The following is a 10,970-nucleotide window of genomic DNA, read 5'->3' on the forward strand; positions in this document are numbered from 1 at the left end:
CTGGGCTCGAAATGGCCAGCTAGCATCAATATCGATCCATGTTGGGAAATATAGAACAATTTTGGATAATGCCAAGTTTTTTGTCCCCAGAAATAAATTAATGACATAAAATGATTACACACACACATACGCACGCGCATGTGCGCACACACACACACACTCACAGACACACATATACACTCAGAGACACACACTCACAGACACACATTCAGAGACACACATATACACACACTCAGAGACACACTTTCAGACACACACACACTTCTTAGGCTGTGAGGGGAAGGGCAAGGGTTATCTTGAAAAAAAGCCATGTAAGAGAGTGTGGTGCTGGTAAGACACTACAGGTCAGGCAGTACCGAAGTAGCAGGAGAATCGATGTTTCGGGCATAAGGCCTTCATCAGGAATGAGGCTTGTAGGCTGGAGGGCTGAGAGATAAATGGGAGGGGGGGGTGGGGCCCACAAGCCTCATTCCTGATGAAGGGCTTATGCCCGAGATGTCGATTCTCCTGCTCCTTGGATGCTGCCTGACCTGCTGGGTTTTTCCAGCACCACACTCTCGACTCTGATTGCCAGCATCTGCAGTCCTCACTTTCTCCTAACAAACCATTAAGCCCACATCAGCAAGTTGTGGTAGAGACACCTGCATGTATTGTCAGTCAGAATGTGATTCATGCATCAGGTACAGGAGTGAGGAAGGGAAGGAAGCAGAAACAGAGATGTGGAGAAAGATAAGAGAGTTGGGGAATGGAAGGGTTTAAAGGAAATGAGAGGCAGTAGGAGAGGAATACCTGGGCTGTAAATTTTCTTTGTTCCTCTTTGTTCTTTGAATAATGGGGAGCAGTAGAACCAGGAGCAAATAACTGCAGATGCTGGAATCTGAACTGGAAACACAAAATGCTCTAGATCACAGCAGGTCAGGCAGCATCCGTGGAGCGAGAGAGCAAGCTAACATTTTGAGTCTTCATCAGAACTGGTTTCGGAGGGTCAGGATGGTGAGGTGGAAGAGATAAAATAATAAAACATTGTCAGTTCAAGGCTATGGGTCTAGTGCTGGAAAATTCGACTAGTGTTGGAAAATTCGACTAGTGTATTTTTGGCAGTACAGACGCAATGGGATGAAGGGCCTCTCTGTACTCTATGATTCTATGAAGTTATAAATACAGAGCAAACAGACACTAGGTTCCCTACAATGTGGAAAAGGCCCTTTGGCCAAACAAGTCCACACCAACCCTCCAAAGAGTAACCCATCCAGACCTATTTCCCTCTGACTAATGCATCTAACACTACGGGCAATTTAGCATGGCCAATTCACCTGACCTGCACATCTTTGGACTGTGGAAGGAAACCGGAGCACCAGGAGGAAACCCACGCAGACACAGGGTGAACATACAAACTCCAGACAGACAGTCACCTGTGGCGGGAATCAAACCTGGGTCCCTGGCGCTGTGAGGCAGCAGTGCTATCCACTGAGCCACCATGCTGCCTTGAATCCACTAATTTCTACAAAGAGTAAGGAGCTCTGTTTTCAAATTTGAGCACCTGAGAGAAATTAATCTGTCACATACACGGCATACATAACACACGTACAGTCACTGTATACAACAGAAACACACACACAGACACACATAACACACACATATACACAGACACAACACATACATACATGCAACAGAAACATACACATGCAACACAACACACTAACAATCCAGTTTTCGACTTGTAGTGACCCAAGAAAACAATCTTGTGTTTGAGAAAGATGCTGTTCCTTTCACGTAATTCAAATCACTTAACCAGTTCAAAACTGAGGCATTAATTAGTCTTTTCAATTGTACAATGTCTGGTAAGATTAATTTGTGCTACGTTATGGCTCCTACATATTATAAATATGCAATTGTAAGCCTCATTTGTCATTCACTGAGCAAACATAGCAGACAATTTTCACAAGGATTCATACTCATCGAGGTAAAAAACACACAATGGCGATGAACTTAAAGGAACTGAATTTTTATTGGAGATGCCCATACAAATGCAGACTTCCTGAGGTCTTTAAGAAGAGAAGAAGTCACTAAAGCTTTTACCATTTCGCTGTTAATAATGTATTTTCACATTGTTATAGCTAACAACATCTGTATTTATCATGGAATGGGTCAGGTAGTTTACAATCAACATCCAAATGGCAACCCTGGAAATATTTAGGTCAATCAAAAAAAATAAACATTTTTCATATGACCTATATGCAGATTGAGGTTGTGAAGTATATTTGTGGATTTTGTTACTTATAGAAAATCTGACCTGTATAGAGAAACTTACCCAGACTCCTTCCACAGCATCTCGCAAACCTGCAACCTCTACCATCTAGAAGGACAGGTGCATGGGAACACCCTCTAAGCTCGCCTACAAGCTACTGATTTGGAACTACATTGCTGTTCCTTCACAGTCATTGGTCATAATCCTGGAAGTTCCAAACAGTGCTGTGCGTATACTTACATTGACTGCACAGCAATTACAGGGGGAAGCTCAACACCACCTTCACCAGGACAAGCAGGTCTGGGAATAAATACCGGCCTAGCCAGCAATCTACATATCCATGATCAAATACAAACATTATACATGTCATGGACAATTAATTAGTTCAAAGCACTGTGGCTGTCGTTATGTAGGATAATGTGCCAGCCATTGTGAATGCAGTAAGATGTCACAAATAAGGTGAATGGTCAGTTAGCATACTAGTGGTTAGCCTGTCAGCTGCCTCCACAAGTACTTCTCAGCATAACTGGGCATATAGGTGGGGATCACTTTCGCACTAAAGTGCTCATGCAAAACTCTGATGAAGATTAGATTAGATTCCCTACAGTGTGGAAACAGGCCCTTCAGCCCAACCAGTCCACACCAACCCTCCGAAGAGTAACCCACCCAGACCCATTTCCCTCCGACACCTAACACACTATGGGCAATTTAGCATGGCCAATTCACCTGACCTGCACATCTTTGGACTGTGGGAGGAAACCGGAGCACCCGGAGGAAATTCATGCAGACACGGGGAGATTGTGCAAACTCCACACAGACAGTTACCTGAGGCTGGAATCGAATCTGGGACCCTGGTGCTGTGAGGCAGCAGTGCTAACCACTGAGTCACTGAAGCATGGGCTCTCCATGTAGTTCTCTAAATGTCTGTGATATACATTCATTCACAGAAAGAGGCTATTTAGCCCATTGAAAGAGATCATAGCCAAAGCCATTCCCACAACCACCACTCTTTCTTGGTAATCTCTGCAAATCTAAATTCTGCTCCTATTCCCATTTGATGCTGAGTAACCAAAATTCTCCTTATTTCACCTCTGTCAGTGGGATTGCCTGTGGTCATGGATGGCATCATATGAATGCAATTTCTTTCTTCTTAATTGACAATGTCTTAATCTGCTTCTGGTACAAGATTTTGTATCTAAAAGAGGCAAATTTGAATTTTCTTTCAATAAGCATAACATGAGGCCAATCAAAATGTAACTGCAGATTGCAAATCCTTGGCCATTTCAGGACAATTAATGCTTCTTTTTAAAGGATTACTACAATGTGGGGTCATATGTGAGATACATAACAGGTTGGAGCAGACAGGTAGGCAAGGTGTACATAGGGTATGTGCACACATTTACAGATGCAGTGTCTTATTAACTAATCTGTATCGTTCCTTTACATTGACTGTAAATGTAATACAGTCGAGAGTGTGGTGTTGGAAAAGCACAGCAGGTCAGGCAGTAGCTGAGGAGCAGGAGAATCGAAGTGCTTTTGCCCAAAATGTCGATTCTCCGGCTCCTCAGATACTGCCTGACCTGCTGTGCTTTTCCAGCACCACACTCTCGACTCTGATCTCCAGCATCTGCAGTCCTCACTTTCGACTTGTGAATGCAATACAGTCAGCCTACACATCACATTCCAGATTACAGACTAGCATTATTATATTCTCTTAAAAACAATTAAATATTGAAAAAGTTAAATTGCAGCAAGCAACAGATTTGTGAGGAAAGTTTGAAGTCGTAGTATAAAAGGGACAGTAGCAACATGGATATAAAACTGAATGATATCAAACAGAGAGTAATGGTCAATTGTTTTTTTTTGGGTTGGAGTAAGGTTTGTTGTGGAGTTCCCCAGAGGTCAGTACTGGGACCCGTGCTTTTCCGGATATATATTAACGATATAGACCTTGTGTTCAAGGGACAATGTCAAAGTCTGATGATGACACAAAACTTGAAAGAAATGTAAACCGAGAGAGGGACAGTGTGGAACACCAAAAGGGCATTGACAAATTGTTGGAATGGGTGGATAGGTGGCAGAAGAGATTCAATGCAGAGGAGTGTGAGGTAATGCACTTTGGCCTGAAGAATATTGGAAATCAATACAAAATAGTGGGTGCAATTCTAAAGGTGGCACAGGAGCAGAAGGACCCGGGTGTGTATGTGCACAGATCATTTAAGGTAGCAGGACAAGGGGAGAGTAGTTTTAAAAAGCTACAGTATCCTTGGTTTTATAAATAAGGGTGTAGAGTACAAGAGCAAGGAGATGATGTTGAACATGTATCAGACACTTGTCAGAGTATTGTGCACAGTTGTAGGTGCCGCATGATAGGAAAGATGTGAATACACTGGAGACAGTGTAGAAGTGCTTTGCAAGAACGGTTCCAGTAAAGAGGAACTTTAGTGATGAGAAGAGATTGAAGAAATTTGGACTGTTCTCCTTGGAGAGAAGAAGGATGAGAGGAGATTTGATAGAGGTTTTCAAAACCATGAGGGGCTGGATAGAGGAGATCAGGAGAAGCTGTTCCCACTGGTAAAAGGAACAAGATGAGAGGGGCATAGATTTAAAGTGACATGCAAAATAAGCAACCGTGATAGAGTCATAGAGTCATACAACACAGTTACAGAACCTTTAGTCCAACATGTCCATGCTGACCAGATATCCTAAACTGATCTCGTTCAATTTGTCAGCACTTGACCCGTAACCCTCTCAACCCTTCCTATTCATGTAGACATCCCTTTTTAAATGTTGCAATTGTTCCAGCCTCCAACACTTTCTCTGTCAGCTTGTTCCATACACGCATCACTCTCTGCGTGAACAAAAATGCCTCTCAAGTCTCTTTTAAATCTTTCCCCTCTCACGTTAAACCCATGTCTTCTAGTTTTGAATTCCCCTACTCTGGGAGAAAGACTTTGGCTATTCACCTTATCCATGTCCCTCATGATTGTATAAACATCCATAATGTCACCCCTCAGTCTTCGACGCACCAGTGAAAACTGCCAGCCTCTCCCTATTGCTGAGACCCTACAATCCTGGCAACATCCCTGTAAATCTTTTCTGAATTCTTTTAAGTTTAACAAGATCTTTCCGATAGCAAGGAGACCAGAATTGAATGCAATATTCTAAAAGTGGCCTAACCAGAGTACAGCTGCAACATGTCATCTCAACTCCCACTCTCAATGCACTGACTAATGAAATCACACATGCCAAATACCTTCTTCACCACCCTGTCTACCTGCGACTCCACTTTCACCTGCACTCCAGGTCTCTTTATTCAGCAACACTCCCCAGGGCCCTAGCATTAACTGTACAGGCCTGCCCTGATTTGCCTTACCAAAACATAACACCTCACATTTATCTAAATTAAACTCCAATTTTTGTGTCACCTGCAAACTTACCAACCATACCTCCTATATTCACACCCAAATCATTTATATAAATGACAAAAGCAGTGGACCCAGCACATTACTGGTCACAGGCTCCAGTCTGAAAAACAACCCTTCATCACCACCACGTCTCCTACCTTCAAGCCAATTTTGTGCCCAATTAATTAGCTTCTGCTGAATTCCATGTGATCTAACTTTACTAAACAGGCTACCATGCAGAACCTTGTGGAAAGCCTTGCTAAAGTCCATACCGACAACGCCTACCACTCTGCCTTCATTAATCTTCTTTGTTACTTCTTCAAAAAACTCAATCAAATTCGTGAGACATGATTTCCCACTGACAAAGCCATGTTCACTATCCCTAATCAGTCCTAAATGCATTTAAATCTTGCCCCTCAAGATTCCCTCCAACAACTTACCCACCACTGGTGTCAGGCTCACCGGTCTATAGTTACCCGGCTTTTCCTTACCACCTTTCCTAAATGATGGCACCACATTAGCCAAGCCCGAGTCTTCCGGCACTTTACCCATGGCTTTTAATGATATAAATATCTCAGCAAGGGGCCCAGTAATCACTTCCCTAGCTTTCCACAGAGTTCTCGGATATACCGGGGGATTTATCCACCTTCATGCATTTTAACATGTCCAGCACCTCCTCTTCTGAATTTTGGACACTTTTCAAGGTATCACTATTTATATTTTCAAGTCCTCTCACTTCCATATCCTTTTTCACAGTAAACAATGATGGGAAATACTCATACCCATCTCCTGTGGTTCCAGGTCGAGTATCTCTTGATCTTTAAGCGGCCCTATTCTCTCCCTAGTTAGTCTTTTGCCCTTAATGGAGTTGTAGTATCTCTTTAGATTCTCCTTAACCCTATTTGCCAAAGCGATCTCGTGTCCCCATTTTACCATCCTGATTACCTTCTTATGCATACTCCTACTGCCCTTATTCTCTTTGAGGGATTCACTCAATCTCAGCTGTCTATACTTGACATATGCTCCCTCTTATTCTTGTACAGAGCCTCAATTTCTCTAGTCGCCCAGCATTCCCCACACCTACCAGCCTTTCCCTTCACCATTAACAGCAACATACTGTATCTGAACTCTCGTTATTTCATTTCTGAAGGCCTCCCACTTTCCAACCGTCCCTTTACCTGCAAGCCTCTCCTAATCAACTTTTGAAAGTTGTCTAATACTGTCAAAATTGGCCTTACTCCAATTTAGAACTTTAATTTTTAAATCAGGTCTATCCTTTTCCATAACTGTTTTAAAACTAATTGAATTATGACCACTGGCCCCAAAGTGCTCACCTACTGACACCTCACTCACTTGTCCTGCCTTAGTTCCCAAGAGTACATCATGTTTTGCTCATTCTCTAGTAGGTGCCTCCATGGTGTGAGGACCAAATTTTTACACAGGGTTCCGAGGAAGAGATACTCGATCTAAAATGGTAATGCTGATTTCTCTCCACAAATGCTGCTAGACCTGCTGAGTTTCTCTAGCTATTTCTATTGTTGCCTTTGATTTACAGTATCTGCAGTCACTTTGGTTCATATTTAGTATTGAACTCACTGCCACTTCTCTTGTAGGCATGCCTCCCTCCAAGAAGTTCTGCTCCTCTCTCCAACTGGGTTTCCATTCCAACCCTTTTTCTTGCCCAGTTCTGAGGAAGGGTCACTCGATGCTGCCAGACCTATTGAGCTTTTCCAGCAATTTCTATTTTTGACTTTCACACAGAAGTAGTTAGGATACAGAATGCACTCCCTGGAAATATGGTAGAGGCAGGTTGAATTGAAATATTCAGGAGGGCTTGGATGATTATTTGGATATAAGAGCCTGCAAGGGTGTGAGGAAAAAGGCACGAGATTGGCACAAATTAATGAGGCTCGCTTGAAGAGCCAGTGCAAGCACAATGGACTGAATGGCCTCTTTCTGCACCATAACAATTTTGTGATTCTGTTTTGGGGTTTTTTTACCATGTGAACTTGCTGCTTTTCTCTGTGTGGGGGACATAGAGTTTTGTATCATGATGGATGTTATTAATTTAGTTCCTGGGAGAAAGTGAGGACTGCAGACGCTGGAGATTAGAGTCGAGAGTGTGGTGCTGGAAAAGCACAACAGGTCAGGCAGCATCTGAGGAGCAGGAGAATCGATGTTTCAGGCAAAAGCCCTTAGGTTTTGCTCTAGTTTAATGGTAGCTGAATCAGAGCATTTGGATTTTGAGTTCCACATCAGTGAGCTTTTGAATGAGGTACAGACAGTGTGTTCCATTTCCCCTCTCAAATGGATATATAAGATCCCACTGTACAAAGCAGAGAATGACACGAGAGGTCTCTCAGTGCCCTGATCCATACTTAAGTCCCACCCCCCAACCCATATGGGAGGCATGGTGGTTCAGTGGCTAGCACTACTGCCTCACAGCGCTAGGGACCTGAGTTCAATTCCAGCCTTGGGTGACTGTGTAGAGTTTGCAAGTTCTCCCCAAGTCTGTGCTGTTTTCCACCAGGTGCTCTGGTTTCCTCTCACAATCAAAATGTGCAGGCATGGTGAATTACCAGTAGTGCTGGGGCATTAGTCAGGGAAGGGGTATTCAGAGGATTGGTGTGGGCTAGTTGGACAAAAGGACCTGTTTCCATGCTATAAGTAATCTAATCTCCAAAAAATTAACCAGTTCATCAGGTTACATCTTACTATTGTTTTTGGGAGCTTAATGTAAACAAATCCTATACTATAACAATGACTATGCTTTAAAAGTAGTTCATTGCTTTTAAAGCTTTTGGAGATACCCGGTGATTTTGAAAGATGCTATACAAATGCAAACCTTACATCTCTCTTACAGATGGCTCCCATGTGATCAGAGATAATCTCATACGGTAAGATCGCTGATGATAAACAGGTCCTAGCACATTGTGTTGAAAACTCCGTTCTAGATAAATAACCTCATTGTGATATTTCTAATGTCTTTCTGTTGGAGAGGGGTGGGAGGGAGTGATGCCTGTTTGAAAATGCTGACGAATTATTGCACGAACTAACTACCCCAATTTCTGGGGCAATATCGGATGCTCAAGGAAAAATTGTATTTTTTTTCAAATCAGGGCTCAACAGCGGGGTGTGGTATACTCATTCCCACACCCTTTAGACCAGCTGAAACCTGGCTGACTTATCAGAATCTCTCACAAAGCAAAACCTGGAAGCGTCTGTCCCAGGACACGGCGATTGCTCCAAACTACATGGAGTGCTGCCCCCAATCACAGACAGCCCAAACCTCTCACGGCTTCCATCATCCAATACAGATTCCACCTGATATTCTCAAGAGTGAATCTTTAACAATACTGGAATGCAGGAATTGTTTCACTGTATCACTGAGGTACCCAGTTATTAACATCCTACACTACTCACTGACAGTAAATCCTTCTGAGGTCATAAATGAACTAACTCATCACTGTAACACGTTCTGACACAATATGCCTCCTCTGAGGACTTAAATGATATCATGCTTTAATTAAAATACTCAGAAACTGATACAAACAGGTCCCTTCACAGAGGTTAGCAAATGTGTGGGGAGGAGGTAGAATTTTCAATAAAACTGTTCAGACAAACAAATGGAAACTCCAAACATAAACTTTTCTCTATCCTTCGACCTGCTGTGCATGTCCAATAGTTCTGATTTGTTTTCGTTCAGGTTTCCAGTGTTTGCAACATTCGAGGCGAACACCTTTCTGTTTTGACCCAGAGGTTTCAGCTGACGGCCCAGCCACTCACTGAAAGTCAGAAAACAGACACCGCTTTGGCGAGTCGAACATTTCCAAGAAACATCATTCGGACCGACAGAGAGGAGCTCGCATTCTGATTCCACGCCCTGAGTATAACATGCATGGCAAGACTTTCATCTCTGTCTGACACCGCGGTGCAGGGGAGGGCTGGCTGGTTGCATTTCGACTAACCCATCCAGAGAAAAATATAAACCTTTTCGACATCAGCGGGACGGTTTGCTCTCCTGGCTCCGGTAACGGAGTTCAGCCGCCACAGGGAATTGTCACTGATGTTCCTTCAAAAGGCAGAAGACAGCTCGGAGACCCGGGGGGGAGCAACCAGCCGAACCGCCACTGAAGACATTGCTTCTCTAACGTACACACACACATAAGTTGCATGTCTCTGGCTGGCTGCGCGGTGATTTAAATCGGAAACTTCCACTGAGCTGACGCTAACATTTTGTTTTTACAACAGAAGGGAGCATGACATTTGTCTTTCCAACAAAAAAAGGAACAAAACCTACTGCAAAAATCTAAAATCCTTGCCAGTGTGCAGTGGAGAATATATTTCAAAGTTTGCAAACCCCAGGGTTTGCAGCTTTCAGGGCAGTGTAACTGAGTAAACTTTTCACCCTTTATTTCATCACGCGTTATATGGAAACCTTCTTACCTTTATTAAGCAAAAGGACCAATAACGTGCAAGACCCCTTCAGCGAAAACATCTTTTCACTCGTTCAGGAGCTGTTCCAAGAGACCTTTTCTTCCCCCAGTTCCAAGCTGCCTCCTGGTATCCAGCCTGGCTGTTTTTTTTAGTTGTTGTCGAGTCTGGATGGATCAGAGTGATGTGTGTGTTTTCTCTCTCTCCCTCACACTGCCCCCATCCTGATCCTGGCAGGAGACAATTACTCTCCGCCTGGCCGTGGAGGCTGGAAGTTAACTCGAGATTCAAGGCGACAGCTCGAAATTCTCCGACCAGACTCCTGGTGACGCTGTGGGTCAGCACAAAGACGAGGGAAGCCTGTTCTTTTTCTGTTACCCCATTTTCCCCGGGGGGTGGGGGGAGTGGTCAGTGGCTGATGGGGAGACAATGATCCAACACCATGTTGGGGAGGGTGACATTATTTTAGGTCAAACTGTTGAAGATTTAAAAAAAAAGTGCTAGAGAAGATCAGCAAGCCTGCTCCGAGAGTCAACAGTTCCAGTCCAAAGACTTCTTCCGAATAGTTACTTCAAAGCAGTTTAAAACTCTTTATGAGAACATTACTGCAGATGCTGGAATCTGTGCTGAAAACAATTTATGTCTGATTCGATGTGATCTGCAGAATCTGTTTTTGTTTTCAATAAAACTCTTTATTCAAAGCAATACTGCTTGGTGTTAATTTCATTGCATGCAATTATTTGCAGGATTCCTGTGCTGCTTCTGAACACAAAAAGGCATCAGTGAGGTTTGGGGGGGGGGGCGGAGGGTTTGTTGGCCAGCACAAAGTGGACAGGAAGACATCCCCTTTGTGGAGAAAAGGTGGCACAGTGTGAGTTAAA

At 43.4% G+C, this 10,970-nt stretch overlaps 1 protein-coding gene across 1 annotated transcript in view; it reads right to left on the reverse strand.

Moving 5' to 3' along the window:
• The window catches only part of ret (ret proto-oncogene receptor tyrosine kinase), a 126,464-nt gene extending 115,854 nt beyond the window's left edge, over positions 1–10,610 (reverse strand). Inside the window, exon 1 of the mRNA XM_043678617.1 lies at positions 10,102–10,610. Within this exon, the coding sequence (XP_043534552.1) occupies positions 10,102–10,153 (52 nt within the window). The 5' untranslated portion in view covers positions 10,154–10,610. The remainder of the gene's footprint in view (positions 1–10,101) is intronic.
• Positions 10,611–10,970: the final 360 nt, after the last annotated feature.

Source organism: Chiloscyllium plagiosum, chromosome 38 (genome assembly GCF_004010195.1).
Source record: "Chiloscyllium plagiosum isolate BGI_BamShark_2017 chromosome 38, ASM401019v2, whole genome shotgun sequence".
In the NCBI taxonomy this organism is placed as follows: Eukaryota; Metazoa; Chordata; class Chondrichthyes; order Orectolobiformes; family Hemiscylliidae; genus Chiloscyllium; species Chiloscyllium plagiosum.